This window comes from Anomalospiza imberbis, chromosome 19 (assembly GCF_031753505.1).
Source record: "Anomalospiza imberbis isolate Cuckoo-Finch-1a 21T00152 chromosome 19, ASM3175350v1, whole genome shotgun sequence".
Classification (NCBI taxonomy): domain Eukaryota; kingdom Metazoa; phylum Chordata; class Aves; order Passeriformes; family Viduidae; genus Anomalospiza; species Anomalospiza imberbis.
In genome coordinates, this window is record NC_089699.1 from 1,294,168 (window position 1) to 1,308,494 (window position 14,327).

Genomic DNA, 14,327 nt, shown 5'->3' on the forward strand with positions numbered 1-14,327 from the left:
CTGGGGAGGTGGCGCTGAGGTATACCAGGTGGCACCTCAGGGTGCCAGGGAGCCAGAGCAGCCTCTGACTGCCTTCCCTCCTCCCCCCGCAGCCCCCGGCTGAGGACAAGATCAATGGGATCCTGCTGGGGTTCCGGCTGCGGTACCGGGAGCTGGTGCACGACAGCCTGCGGGGCTTCGCCCTGCGCGGCCTCGGCCGCCCCGGCGCCAGCTGGGCCGAGCTCACCCGTGAGTGCCCATGGCCCCACCGGCCCTGGGGACAGGGGCTGGGGTGACCTGGGGGTGGCAGGTGGGATCTGAGCAGTGCAGCATCCACAGCATCTCCCAGGTACCAGGGTCAGGCCGTGCCCCCTGGAGCTGTCACCAGCTCCCTTGTGCCACCAGGTCTGTGGTCTGCTGTGTGTCCTCAGCCCCCACAGGCGACAGGGTCACCTCCACTCTGGGGGCAGCAGGGACACGAGTGACAAGGGCAGAGCCCGAGGCAGGCGCTGGCCCTGTCCTCTGTGGAGACCCCAATGCACAGACCTGGCTCGTGGCACTCAGGGGATGGGGCTGGAGGATGGAAAGGCTCCTCAGTGCTGTGCCAGCCTCGTTGGCTCCTGGGGGTGCCAGGGCCGTTTCTGGGGAGCCCTGGCCTGCGCTGGGGTGGGGACTCAGTGGCAGGAGCCCCCCTGCCCTGCACTAACCCCCCCTGCTCTCCTGCCCAGCTGTCTATGCCGTGCACAACCTCAGCGAGGTCTCCCTCACCCAGTACGAGCTGGACAGTAAGTCACCACTCCCGTGTCCCCGCCCCATCTCTGTGTGTCCCCCATTGCCACCCCTATGTGTCCCTGCACTGCAGGGCAAGCTGGAACCCCTCTGCCCCATCCAGCTGCTCCTTGGGGACACCCCCTTCTTCCCAACGAGGGGGGTTCAGCCAGGTCCCCCGGGGGCAGTGGGGCTGCCCCATCCTGGGGACCCCGTTGGGCAGGGGTCACCCTTTGTCCCCCAGACCTGAGCAAGCACCGGCGCTACGAGATCCGGATGAGCGTCTACAACGCCGTGGGCGAGGGACCCCCCAGCCCTCCCCAGGAGGTGTTCGTGGGGGAAGCAGGTGAGTCCTGGCAGGGGTGCCTCTGTTGGGGGCTGCAGGGAGGGGGCTCGGCTGTCCTGGGAGCCCTCAAGGCCCGGACAAGGCAGTGCATGCCCCGAATCAGGGTGGTGACACCGTCCCCTCCCTCACACAGTGCCCACCGGAGCGCCCCAGAACGTGGCTGTGCAGGCGGCCACGGCCACGCAGCTGGATGTCACCTGGGAGCCGCCCCCCGTGGAGAGCCAGAACGGGGACATACAGGGCTACAAGGTACCCCCTGTCACCTGGGAGCTGGCACCCGGCCGCGGCTCGGGGGCTCGGGGGGCTCTGGGGAGGTGCAGAGTCCCTGGGGGGCACAGGGTGCGTGGCACTGGGGGTGCTGTAAGTGTTTTCGGGGAAGGGGTTCTGGGGAGATGCTGGGGTCCCGAGGAGATCCCGGGTTTCCCATCCCGGTGCCGAGCGGCGGCGGGGCAGCAGATGGCGCCGTCGGCCCTGGAATGCGACCGGGATGTGTCGGGATGCACTGGTACAGAGCGGGGAAATGTTGGGATAGAGCAGGGATGTGTCGGGATGTAGCAGGGATGTGTCGGGATGTAGCCGGGATGTGTCGGGATACAGATAGAATTTGTCGACATGCACTGGGATAGAGCAGGGACGTGTCGGCATGGAGCCGGGATGTGTCGGGATAGAGCAGGGGTGTGCCAGGATGCAGTTGGGAAGCACCGGGATGGAGCTGGGATGAGTCGGGATGCAGCCCGGGTGCTGTTGGGATGCATTAGGACGCAGCCACGGTACCCAGCCCATGCTCCAGACACCTCCTGGTTCCCATCCATTGTGATTCCTCCGGCTTGCCCCCATCCCTCGGGAATCGGGCACAGCTCGAAGATGATCTCAGGCGATCCCTGATGATGCCAGCCGTGTCTGATGCCCAGCACAGCCTGGAGCCCTCCTGGAGGAGAGGCTCTTCCGTTCCCTCGGGCGCACTTGGAGCCGCTAGGCCGGGACAGGGGCTCAGGAGCCCGGGCAGGGACGTTTGAGGGCTCAGGGAAGGCGAGCTGGGTGGGAGCCGTGCCTCAACCAGCTCCCCATGCCCCCTCCCACAGATCCACTTCTGGGAGGAGCAGCGGCCGAACGAGAGCGCTCGGGTCAAGACTCTTTTCCTGCCCGAGACCGGCGTGAAGCTGAAGAACCTGACGGGCTACACCTCCTACTGGGTCAGCGTGGCCGCCTTCAACGCCGCGGGGGACGGGCCCCGCAGCCCCCCCGTGAAGGCACGGACACAGCAGGCAGGTGGGGCCCGTGGCACGGCTCCCCCCGCACCCTCCTGCCCCTGGGCTCCCCGGGGAGGTGTTTCCATGGGTCCATCTCCAGGGATTCATGCTGCAATCCCGAGCAGAACATCGCTGGGCTCACCCCAGTGGGGTTGCGGGGTGGGGGCACACGGAGGTGAATGTTTAAGCCGAGGCTTGAGGAGGATGAAGGTCTTGGGAGGAGACACAAGGAGCAGGAGACTCATTGCCCCCCGTCCCGTGGAAGCTTTGCTGCAGCAGGGATGGGGCCCGGGGGGTGTGAGTTGGTGATCAATCAGCTTTGGGGTGGAGGCAGGGAGAGGGGCTGGCTCGTGCTGGGGGTGTCCCCGGCAGCGCTGAGCTGGCCCTGTCACCCTGTCCCCTGGCAGCCCCCAGCGCTCCCGGCTCCATCCGCTTCAGCGAGCTGACCACCACGTCAGTGAACGTGTCCTGGGAGCCACCGCCGCTGCCCAACGGGATCCTCGAGGGCTACAGGCTGGTCTACGAGCCCTGCACGCCCGTGGATGGTGAGGGCATGGCCGGGGGGAGCGGGGAGGGCTCGGGGGGACCCGGCTCAGCCTCTGTCCCCGCAGGCGTGAGCAAGATCGTGACGGTGGATGTGAAGGGGAACAGCCCGCTGTGGATGAAGGTCAAGGACCTGGCCGAGGGCGTCACGTACCGGTTCCGAATCCGGGCCAAAACCTTCGCCTACGGGCCAGATGTTGAGGCCAACATCACCACGGGGCCCGGGGAAGGTATGGGGGACACGTGGGGACACGTGGGGCGAGGGAGGAGATGGGGTGGGGGCTGGCCCGGCTCTGGGCCAGTTTGTGCCCCCTGCCTCCAGCTGTGCTCTGGTTCCCAGGTGCCCCCGGTCCCCCCGGAGAGCCCTTCATCTCCCGCTATGGCTCGGCCATCACCATCCACTGGTCCAGTGGGGACCCCGGCCAGGGGCCCATCACCAGATACGTCATCGAGGCCCGGCCCTCAGGTACCACAGCTGCCTCTGCTCTCACCCCCACCTCAGGGTCAGGAGAGGGGAATCTGAGGCAGGGAGGGCTGACCTGGGTTGTGCATTAGGACTCAGAGTCTGAGGAAAATGCTGCTGACGGGGGCCGATGACAAGGGCAGCACCTGGAGGGCCAGTGGGTGGAGGGACATCACCCCTCGCCCTGGGGTGTCCTGCAGAGCCAGCCCTAAAATCCCAGCCCTGTTTTCTCTTCCAGATGAGGGGCTCTGGGACATCCTCATCAAAGACATCCCCAAGGAGGTGACTTCCTACACCTTCAGCATGGACATCCTCAAGCAGGGGGTCAGCTACGATTTCCGTGTCATTGCCGTGAACGACTATGGCTACGGGACCCCCAGCACCCCTTCCCCCTCCGTGTCAGGTGGGTTCCGGGGGGATTCTGTCCCCCTGTGCCAGAGGGAGGGTCCTGCTGTTGCTCTGTTCTCATGGCCATCACTGAACCCCACTCCTGGCTCCTACAGAGTCCCAGTCCCACTGCCAGCACCCCCTTTCCAAATCGCCCTGGAGCCCTCTCCCTTTCCATGGATCCAGGCCTCACAGAGCTCCCCAAGTGACCCTGTGCTCTGCAGAGGGGTGTCCCCGTCCAGACTGGTTGTCCCCTGTCCCTGTCCCCCTCTGATCCTCCCTGCTGTGCCCCAGCCCAGAAAACCAACCCGTTCTATGAGGAGTGGTGGTTCCTGGTGGTCATTGCCCTGGTGGGGCTCATCTTCATCCTCCTCCTCGTTTTCGTGCTCATCATCCGCGGGCAGAGCAAGAAGTACTCCAAGAAGTCAGACTCAGGTGAGCGAGGGAGTGTGGTGGGTGGTGACAGGACCCTCCTGCTCCTGTGGGAGCCTCTTGGGGGTCTCTCCTTGCCTTTGGGGTCCGGGTGGAGTGGTGGGAGCCTCCCTTCCTGCCCGCCTTGGGAACAACTCCTCCAGAGCCCCAGTGCCACCCCATAACGGTGCTGTGGCTTCCTGGAGAGCTCTGGGAGCCCGAGATGAAATGAAGGACTTGTCCCAGACAGCTGCAGAGGCAGGGCAGCCCCGGGGGCTCGCAGAGGTCACCGGGATTAGCCAAACACAGCTCTGTTTTCTTAGCTCTGTCAAGGGCTCAAATTGTGGGGAAAATCCAGAGCTCCTCGTTAAGCAAACAGCTCGGAGTGGGGAGCTGGGGGCACTGGGGCAGGGCAGGGGCCTGAGCCAGGGCACGGCTGGCACCTCCTGACTGTCCCCAGGCCCTGGTGACTCTGGAACCAGAACAATCTCCCCCAGCCCCCTGTGCAGGGCCCAGCCCCCCTCGCTGTACTGTGCTGCCTGCGGAGGGGCTGGGGGAGGCTGAGCATCCCATCCCCCAGGGAGCAGCTCCAAGGCAGCCGCCCTGAGCCACGGGGAGATGGTGAGCCTGGATGAAGGCAGCTTCCCCGCCCTGGAGCTCAACAACCGCCGCCTCTCCGTCAAGAATTCCTTCTGCCGGAAGAACGGCATCTACACCCGGTAGGGCCCCCCGCCGCAGCCCCCTCCCCGGGCCGGGGGAGCATCTCTGGTCATTCTGTCCATCCCTGCTCCGTCATGGCGTGGGGAGGGCTTGGATCCCCAGGGGGTGAGCCTGCTCTGCCCGGGGTCCCCCCCGAAAGTGCCTGACAGTGGGATCAGTGTTCTTGGGAGGGGGTTGGCACGGCTGAGGGGGGCTCCCTGAGCCAGCCCTATGGATACGCTGGGGCTGTCCCCAAGTGGCCCAGCCCCGAGCAGAGGGGGAGCCACGCTGACCACCCCCCTGCGTGTCACCGAGGTCCCCACCCCGGCCCAGCCCCGGCAGCCTGCACTACTCGGACGAGGACGTGACCAAGTACAACGACCTGATCCCCGCCGAGAGCAGCAGCCTGACCGAGAAACCCTCCGAGGTCTCCGACTCCCAGGTGACCCCCGGGGCTGCACACCGGGACAGGGACCTGGGGCGGGGTGGAGGGCGCTGGGAGCCCTCCCTGAGCATCCGCCCGTTCCTCTGCCCGCCACGAGGCGGGTCCTGGTGCGCGTTTGGGAGCTGCGCTGCCGCTGCCGCCCCGTCCCGCTCGGGAGGCAGCAGCATCCCTGTGGCTCGGTGGCACAGCGCCGGAGGGAAGCTGGCACAGCCCCCGGCCCGTGTGCTGGGGATGTGACACTGCGGGGGGCTCCCAGGGCTGCTGGGGACAGGGCACAGGGGACGGGAGGTCAGCGGGGCTGGGGGGTTGTCCCGCTGCCCGGTCGCTGGTGGCAACGTCCGCGGCTCTGCCAACTCCACAAAATGTCACCTTTGTCTTGTCCCGGGGCCACGGGCAGCTGTGGCCGGGCAGGAGTGTGGAGCCCCGGGCACACCACGGCACTGTTACTCTCAGGATGGATCCTGAGAGGCTGTGACACCCAGGGAAAGGTCCTGTGGGTCCCTAAAGCTGTCCCCGAGCAGGAGGGGACCGTGCCCAGGGTGCCCCCCCGTCTCTGCCCGCACCGGCTGTTTCCTTGGCAGATGCCGGCTCCTCTCGCTGCGGCCCGAGCGGGGCTCGAGTGGCTTTTGAGGAGCTGTGAAGAGCTGCGGGAGCTGGCGCTGGCGCGGGGCAGTTCCCACCGCCCTCAATGGGCCCTTTGTGCGCCGCCGGAGAAGCTGAATCCAATTACCGGCAGAGCCCAAAAACACCCTCCCCGCCAGCCCGGGGGCATCGCGGCCTCGGCAGCGCTCAGGAACCTTTTGTATGAGGCTTTATTTTGTTTTGGCAAAAGGCAGAAACCCCCCAGTGATGCTGCAGCCGTCCCAGCCTTTAAATACTTTCGGGATGTGCTCGCCAGCGTTCCCAAAAGAGCACTGGGAAAGCACCAGGAAAGCGCTGGAAATCACAGAACCAGTCGGGCTGGAAAAGACCTCTGAGATCACCGAGTCCAGGCTGTGCCTGGTCCCCATCTTGTCCCCAGCCCAGAGCACTGAGTGCCGCTTCCAGTCCTTCCTTGGGCACTCCAAACCTCCCTGGGCAGCCCCTTCCAATGCCAGGCCACCCTTTCCATGTGGAAATTCCTCCTGGTGTCCCAAACTCCCCTGGCACAGCTTGGTTCACTCTCATGCCACGGCTGGGAGCAGAGCCCGACCTGCTGAATTTTGGGGCTGTTGGGTGCTGTCCCCACATCACCACGTTTCCCCACGCTGTTTTTCAGGGCAGTGACAGCGAGTACGAGGTGGACCCCGGGCACCAGAAGGCGCATTCCTTCGTCAACCACTACATCAGCGACCCCACCTACTACAACTCCTGGCGGCGGCAGCAGAAGGGCATCTCCCGGGCACAGGCCTACAGCTACACCGAGAGCGACTCGGGCGAGCCCGACCACACCCCCCTCTCCAACAGCACCTCCACGCAGCAGGGCAGCCTGTTCCGCCCCAAAGCCAGCAGGACTCCCACCCCCCAGACCCCCGGCAACGCCCCCAGCAGCCAGCCCGGGACCCTGTACCGCCCGCCCAGCAGCCTGGCCCCCGGCTCCAGAGCCCCCATCGCTGGGTTTTCCTCTTTCGTTTGATATTTAAACAGAAGGAAAAAAAAAAAAAAAAAAAAAAAAAAAAAAAAAAAAAAAAAGCCCAAACAGGAGAGGGGTGGAAAAATTAGGAAAAAAAAAGAAAAAAAAAAAAGAAACAAAAGAAAAGCCCCAAGAGATTAAGAGAAAAGGAAAAAGCAGCGAGGGAAGAAGAGGAGGAGGAGGAAGGGGAGCAGCCCCAGGCTCCAGGGGTTTTCTGCTGGATGCCAAGCACCGTCCCTGGGGCTGGGGAGCAAACCCAGGTCCCCTCCTTGGCCAAAGCTTCTGTCTCATGGACTCCTCGGACGAGGTGGGGCGGGGGAGTGCACCCACATCGCCCTTGGCACCCATGGGGGGCTGCCCTGGACCTGCTGCTGGACTCCAGTGGGTGCTGGGGGCTGGGTCAGGGGCTCCTGCCGTGCCAAACCCTGGCCCCTCCACTCGTGGCTCCCCCAGGACGTGGGGACAAGCGGTGACACAGAGACCCCCAGCCGTGGAAGGCAAGAGGAGCTCTGCAGATCCAAAACCCTCTGGACTTGAACCCCCCACTCTGGACCCCCACAGCCTTTGGGAGAAGGGGAAAGGATCCCAGGGGACGATTCATTCCTCACCTCCTTTGTGCCTGGCCCAGCACAGCCCCCCAGGAGAAGCCAGGACTGGGACCCCAGGAGAGCCCCGGTGGGGTGCACGTGGTGCTCAACCTCCCCCCCCACCCCCAATTCTGCACCTCGGGGGCTCTGCTGAGGCCTCGGATGAGGTGATTGGAGCCTCCCCTTGGCATTCCTGGTGCTTTGGGACTTTTTAATGGGGTTTTGTGCAGAGGCCTGAGAGTGTTGGGGGGTGCTGATGCTCGGGGGGCTCCGTGGCCGTTTTGGGGGTGTCTGCACAGCACAGCCCCCACAGTGCCTATGGGTGAGCCAGCACCAGCCCGGCAGGGCCGCGGCACCCGGGCTCGGCCGAGGGAGATGCCAATAAACAGCCTGAGGACAAGTGTGTCCCCTCTCTGTCACCTTGCTCTGCCAGAGGAAGGCCCAATGCCATGTGTCCCTGTGTCCTGCTGTCCCATTGGGCCTGTGGCAGCCCTATGGCACCAGGAAGGAGCTGGGAAAGGGGTGCCAGAGGTGCTAGATAGAGCCCAGAAGGGTGCAGGGAGCTGTGGTGACATTCCCATCGCAGTGGGGTCTGGAGCTGCGGGGAAAAGGGGTGATGGGACAGGAGACCCCACTGCACCGTGCTGTGGGCACTGCCAGCAGCAGCCCTGGCGCTGGGGATGTCTCCTGGGCTGTTCACAGCCGCCCTCTCTCGCTCTGCCCTTCAGGCCTGGCAGGAAAATCCAGGTGATGAGTCCAGGTTTCATCAGCTGTCACCAGCGGGGGCTGGGGGTGGGGAGGGCTCGGTACCCACGGTGCTGGTGAAGCACCAGGTACATGCCAGGGACTGCCAGGGCTGTGGGGGCTGCACAGTCCCTGTCACAGCACCTGGGAGCTCCTGGAAGCCACATCCTGGGACCCTCACCCTGGCATGGGCAAGGGGCTGCCAGGGGAGCCTTGTGCAGATGCTACATTTGGGGACCCAGCGCTGCAGCTCCTCCTTGGACTGGGAGAACTGGGCTGCAGTGCTGGCCTTGCTGCTGAGCCACGGTCACCCTCTATCCCCACACCAGCTCACGGTGTCCCCAGAGCAGCTGGCATTGCTGCTGGTGGGTGACTCTTCTGACCTGCTTGGAGCCCCTGCCCAAGGCAGTGCAGCCCCCAGGGGTGTCCGTCCCCTCCCAGGTAGTGTGGGGAGCCCTGGCACCCCACTCGTGGGGACAGAGGGGGTTCTGCGCCTGGCTGGGCAAATCCTGCTCCATGTGCAGCCCAGCTCCAGCCCCGGGCGTCCCAGCTTGTGCAAGAGGGACCTTCCACTGGAGACATGGGGAGGAGCAGGTCAGGGGAGTCGAGCAGCACAGGTGAGCTGCCAGTGCACGGAATGTGCCTTGTGCAAGGGGTGCCACCCCTGCAAGGGGCATTCCCTGTGAGAGAGATGCTTCTGGTACTGGGGCTGGTCCCCGGGTTAGGGCTGATCCCTGGGTTAGGGCTGATCCCCAGGTGAGGGCAGATCCCCAGGTGAGGGCAGATCCCCAGGTGAGGGCTGGTCCCCAGGTGAGGGCTGGTCCCCGGGTTAGGGCTGATCCCTGGGTTAGGGCAGATCCCCAGGTGAGGGCTGGTCCCCAGGTGAGGGCTGATCTCTGGGTTAGGGCTGGTCCCCAGGTGAGAGCAGGTCCCCGGGTGAGAGCAGGTCCCCAGGTTAAGGCTGATCCCCGGGTTAGGGCAGGTCCCCAGGTGAGGGCTGGTCCCCGGGTTAGGGCTCGTCCCCGGGTGAGGGCTGATCTCTGGGTTAGGGCTGGTCCCCGGGTGAGAGCAGGTCCCCGGGTGAGAGCAGGTCCCTGGGTTAGGGCTGATACCCGGGTTAGGGCAGGTCCCCAGGTGAGGGCTGCTCCCCGGGTGAGGGCTGCTCCCCAGGTGAGAGAAGGTCCCTGGGTGAGGGCTGCTCCCCGGGTTAGGGCAGGTCCCCAGGTGAGGGCTGGTCCCCGGGTTAGGGCTGATCCCCAGGTTAGGGCTGATCCCCGGGTGAGGGCAGGTCCCCAGGTGAGGGCAGGTCCCCGGGTGAGGGCAGGTCCCCGGGTGAGGGCTGTGCCAGCCCTGCGAGCAGCGAGCGCAGATCTCCCCAGACACATCTCCCATCCCGGGACAGGGAGGCAGGCCCTGGCTCCCACCCGTGAGGGATCTGCCTGCGCTCCCCAGCACCGGGACAAAGCCGAGCCCAGGCCCGGCTCACCTGTCCTGACCCAGCTGGCCCCTGGCTGCCAGGAGGTGCCCGAGGGTGCAGGCACACCTGCGGCAGGTTGGGCGCTGGCGCCGTGCCGGGAGGTGACGCCGCCGCTGTGGCTGTGGCCGGGGTGCCAGGGCCCCGCGGCAGCGGCGGTGGCGAGGGCGGAGGAGCTCTCTGAGCCCGCGGTTTCCCACGGCTGAGGGATGCAGAGCCCGAGGGAGCGGGGGGACATCCCACCTCCCACCACGGCAGAGGGTGCTGTGGGCACGGCAGGGATGGGCTGGGTGCCAGCGGCACTGGTGAGAGCTCTTGCTCGGCTGTGCTGCCTCAGTTTCCCCACGGAACAGAGGAAGTGGAAGCAGCCAGGCTCGCAGGGGAAGGCGCTGAGCCCGGCCGCTTCTCTCCCACCTCCACTTCCAACCAGCTCTTTTCCCAAATTCCCTCCCTGCCACTCCCGCGGCTCCAGGCAGGTGGGGGCCGCCCGTTCCCGTTCCCCTTCCCGTTCCCATTCCCGGTGCTCTCTGGGCTGCTCTGTGCCGCAGTCAGGCGGGGTGAGCTGTCAGTGCTGATCACTCCCCGAGGACCAAATCGGCCTTGACGTTTCTCCTGAGCGCTGCTCCCTGGGTTTGTGGTTTTCCCAAGGGCAGAGCAGGGCAGAGCCAAAGGGGGGCAGAGGGGAGATGAGGCAGCCCCAGATGCTGATGGGTGGATGGGGCAGCGTTGGAGCAGGAGCCATTCCCTTCTCTAGGTGTGATGGGGAGATGCTGATGTGCCAAAAATGAGGGTTGTGACCGATAAAGCTGGGCTGAAATCTGTGATTTGTTTAAATTTATTTATTTTAGAAGCAGCCCCGCAGCCTGGGCTCTCCCTGTCCTCCAGATATCTCCTGTTCCCTGCCAGCTCCTGGGACAGAGCCAAGTGTGTCATGTCCCCACCTCTCCCTTGCCTTGAGGGCAGGGACAGCCCCTCCTGCCACGCTGGGGGCCAGACGGGACTCGGCGCATCCTCAGAGCCCCGGTGCCCGGGGCACTGCTCCGTGCCAGGGTGGCAGGAGAGGAGAGCAGCGGAGAGGATGGAGCCAGCTCTGTGCCCCCTGTCCTGTCCCACGCTGTGGGTGCCTGGGGCACCCCCCTGCAGGGGTCCCTGTGCCAGGGCAGGGGTTTTCCATGGGTGCTGCAGAAGCCACGCTCCAGGTGGGATCATGGAATGGTTTGGGTTGGAAGGGACCTCAAATATCATCGAGTTCCAGGCTGGAAAAGCAGCTCTTCTGGGAGAGGCCGGGGTGGCTGCAGCCCAGCCAGGTGATGGCTTCCTGGGGGGAGCAGCAGGCTGGGGGAGCCCAGCCTGGCACTGCCAGCCAGGACAGGATTCCAGCTGGGAGAGGTGAGAGGCTGCAAGGAGAACCTGCCCACGGCACCCAGCTTGTGCCGGTGCCCACCTGGCCAAGGTGCCAGCAGGGAGGGGCAGAGCACCCTGCCAGGACTCTCTGGGGAAGTGCTCAGCCCTGGCTGAACGGTGTGGGGAAGGGCTGAACCCCCTGGCCCTGGGGGGGTGTCTGTGGGGTTACTGGGGGCGTTTCTGGCAGCAGCCAGCGCTGGGCCCTGGGGCTGGAGGGATTTGGGAGGGGCTGTGGGTACAGCGCTTTGTTCTGGCACCCTGGGGTGTCCGGACAGTGATCCCCAGCACCGGGGCTCAGGGGAGCTCCCCGCTGGCTCGGCAGCGTCGGCAGACAAAGCTGGCAGGCGCTGGCAGCAGGAGGAGGGGATGGGGCTGCTGGGAACCCGGGCGCTTCTCCCTGCCCTGCTTTTCAAAGTGCTTTTCAAGCCTTTTCTTTTTTTCTTCTCTGCTTTCAAAAGCTGCTGAGAAGCAGCAAAAGGAGCCGGCGATGGCTGAGGAAGGGCGGGAGCGATGCGGGCTCCAGAGCCGCCCAGCACCCCGGGCTCGCCTCCCCGGGGCCGGCTGCAGCCGCGGGGCTCTGCGCGGCACGGAAGGGGAGGGGGCCCGTCTCTCCCAGGCAGTTTTTCAAGTTGAGTGAGTGCCTCTCTTCCCAGCCGGAGCCAGGCCAGCCCGCGGGAGCCTTCCCGGCGGCTCCCACCAGCCGGGTGATGTTAATCCCTCCCGACTGCGCTGTCTCAGCCATCTCCACGCTCCCATGACAGCGTCAGGTGAGGCGAGCAGCGCCGCACCGGGGTCCCACCGGCCTTCCAGTGCCTACTTTGTCTCACGTGAGTGGCTGGAGATGCCGCTGGGGGCTGGGGCAAACCCTCCTCCTCTTCGTCACCTACCAAAAACTCACTGTTGCATCCGGAGGTGGCCCCCTCCTCAACTGCGGGCCCGGGGCTTTGCCTCTGGCCTCAGCTTCTCTGTATGGAGAGCAAGGAAAATACAATCTGCCAATAAAATGGGCTATGAAAACGGCACCGGAGGAAGCAGCACAGCCCAGGATGGAGGCACAGGCGTGAACGGGGTGGTGCTGACACCCGGGCTGGGGGCAGAGGCTGTGCCCTGGGTACCAATCCCAGCATCTCCGCAGTGCCTCGCTGGCCCTCGCTGCCCAGCTCCGTGGTGACACCACTTCCTTCCCATGGAGGGAAGCGTCAGCCCCCGCTGAGCCAGCCCAGTGCCCGGCGCTGCCCACCCAGCGCTGTCACAGCGGGGTCAGGGACTGGAGCTCCTTGCACCGGTGACATGAAAACCCTCCGCACCTCACAGCGTCGTGTCCCAGCACTCGAGAGCCCAAGAGTGGCGTGGCCAGAGCATCCCAGCACCCCCCACTCGCCACCCCCCTGCCTCCCACCGCGGAGACGCCCGGAATAGCCAAGAAACGCTGCATTAGGCAGGTTCGGGATAATCTGGGCTCTCCCGCCCCTTTTCTCCCACAAAGGTCTGGTCTTAATCCCCGCGAGCGAGCGAGCGAGCAGCGGCTGTGCAGCGGCTCTCCCTTTCAGCCCAGCGTCAGTGGGACTGGGATGATCTCGGAATTCACCGCCAGTGCCGAGGGGGCCGCGGTGGCCGTGGAATCCATCCCGGGGGCCGTGGAGCCCCGCACCAGCACCCGCGCTGGACACCTGGCGTGACCACGGACCCCCTGCCGTCGTGTCCCGGCCACCGCCCACCCACGGCCTGGAGGGACCCCATGGCCCCCCAAAAGGGATCGAGCACTGAGACTAGCTGGGGACAGGGAGATGGGGTAGTGGAGGGATGCGGGTGCAGCCTCGTGGGTGTCACGGTCACGAGTGGAACGGGAGCATCGCTGCTGCCCTGCGGCTGAAGCCGCCTCCTCCTGGCATCTCAGCGCGGTTCTTAATTTCCCCGTAATTAATTAGAGCCGGTCACCCACCGCCACCTCAACCCCGCCGCTCTGCCAGGGGTGCGGCCAGCTCCCCGCTCTGCCTCTGGGGATCCCACTCGTGACCTCCGGCGGGAAGGGACCTGGGAGCCCCCACCCCCGCCGGTCCCTTCATCCCCCGGGGTGCCGAGCCCCCACTCCTGACCTCTCTCCTGTCCCTGTCCCCACTCCTGACCCCTCTCCTGACTCCTCTCGTGTCCCTGACCCCACTCCTGTCCCCACTCCTGACCCCTCTCGTGTCCCTGACCCCTATCCTGTCCCCTCTCCTGACCCCTCTCGTGTCCCTGACCCCACTCCTGTCCCCACTCCTGACCCCTCTCGTGTCCCTGTCCCCACTCCTGACCTCTCTCCTGACCCCTCTCGTGTCCCTGACCCCACTCCTGTCCCACTCCTGACCCCTCTCGTGTCCCTGACCCCTCTCCTGTCCCCTCTCCTGACCCCTCTCGTGTCCCTGTCCCTACTCCTGACCCCTCTCGTGTCCCTGTCCCTACTCCTGACCCCTCTCGTGTCCCTGACCCCTCTCCTGACCCCTCTCGTGTCCCTGTCCCTACTCCTGACCCCTCTCGTGTCCCTGTCCCTACTCCTGACCCCTCTCGTGTCCCTCTGACCCCACTCCTGACCCCTCTCGTGTCCCTGACCCCTCTCCTGTCCCCACTCCTGACCCCTCTCGTGTCCCTGTCCCCACTCCTGACCCCACTCCTGACCCCTCTCGTGTCCCTCTGTCCCCACTCCTGACCCCTCTCGTGTCCCTGTCCCTACTCCTGACCCCTCTCGTGTCCCTGACCCCTCTCCTGACCCCTCTCGTGTCCCTGTCCCCTCTCCTGACCCCACTCCTGACCCCTCTCGTGTCCCTCTGACCCCTCTCCTGACCCCTCTCGTGTCCCTGTCCCCACTCCTGACCCCTCTCCTGACCCCTCTCGTGTCCCTCTGTCCCCACTCCTGACCCCTCTCGTGTCCCTGTCCCTACTCCTGACCCCTCTCGTGTCCCTGTCCCCTCTCCTGACCCCACTCCTGACCCCTCTCGTGTCCCTGTCCCTACTCCTGACCCCTCTCGTGTCCCTGTCCCCTCTCCTGTCCCTACTCCTGACCCCTCTCGTGTCCCTGTCCCCTCTCCTGTCCCCACTCCTGACCCCTCTCGTGTCCCTGTCCCCCCACCCCGGGAAGCCCCGGGCGGGGCCGAGGGTTCCGCCCCCCCCGCCCCACTCGGGTTTGAATGGAGGGCGTGGGACCGCCCCGTGACGTGGCGCTGCGCCATTGGCCCGGG

At 65.7% G+C, this 14,327-nt stretch overlaps 1 protein-coding gene across 2 annotated transcripts in view; it reads left to right on the forward strand.

Annotated features, from left to right (window-relative positions):
• Positions 1–8,000, forward strand: part of SDK2 (sidekick cell adhesion molecule 2) — a 46,315-nt gene extending 38,315 nt beyond the window's left edge. For both annotated transcript variants that reach the window (XM_068209929.1, XM_068209930.1), the window contains 13 exons: positions 93–228; positions 708–764; positions 992–1,093; positions 1,227–1,342; positions 2,176–2,362; positions 2,751–2,888; positions 2,955–3,116; positions 3,227–3,352; positions 3,588–3,752; positions 4,031–4,171; positions 4,728–4,866; positions 5,162–5,288; positions 6,550–8,000. In XM_068209929.1, coding sequence (XP_068066030.1) covers positions 93–228; positions 708–764; positions 992–1,093; positions 1,227–1,342; positions 2,176–2,362; positions 2,751–2,888; positions 2,955–3,116; positions 3,227–3,352; positions 3,588–3,752; positions 4,031–4,171; positions 4,728–4,866; positions 5,162–5,288; positions 6,550–6,906 — 1,953 coding nt within the window. In that variant the 3' untranslated portion in view covers positions 6,907–8,000. The remainder of the gene's footprint in view (positions 1–92; positions 229–707; positions 765–991; positions 1,094–1,226; positions 1,343–2,175; positions 2,363–2,750; positions 2,889–2,954; positions 3,117–3,226; positions 3,353–3,587; positions 3,753–4,030; positions 4,172–4,727; positions 4,867–5,161; positions 5,289–6,549) is intronic.
• Positions 8,001–14,327: the final 6,327 nt, after the last annotated feature.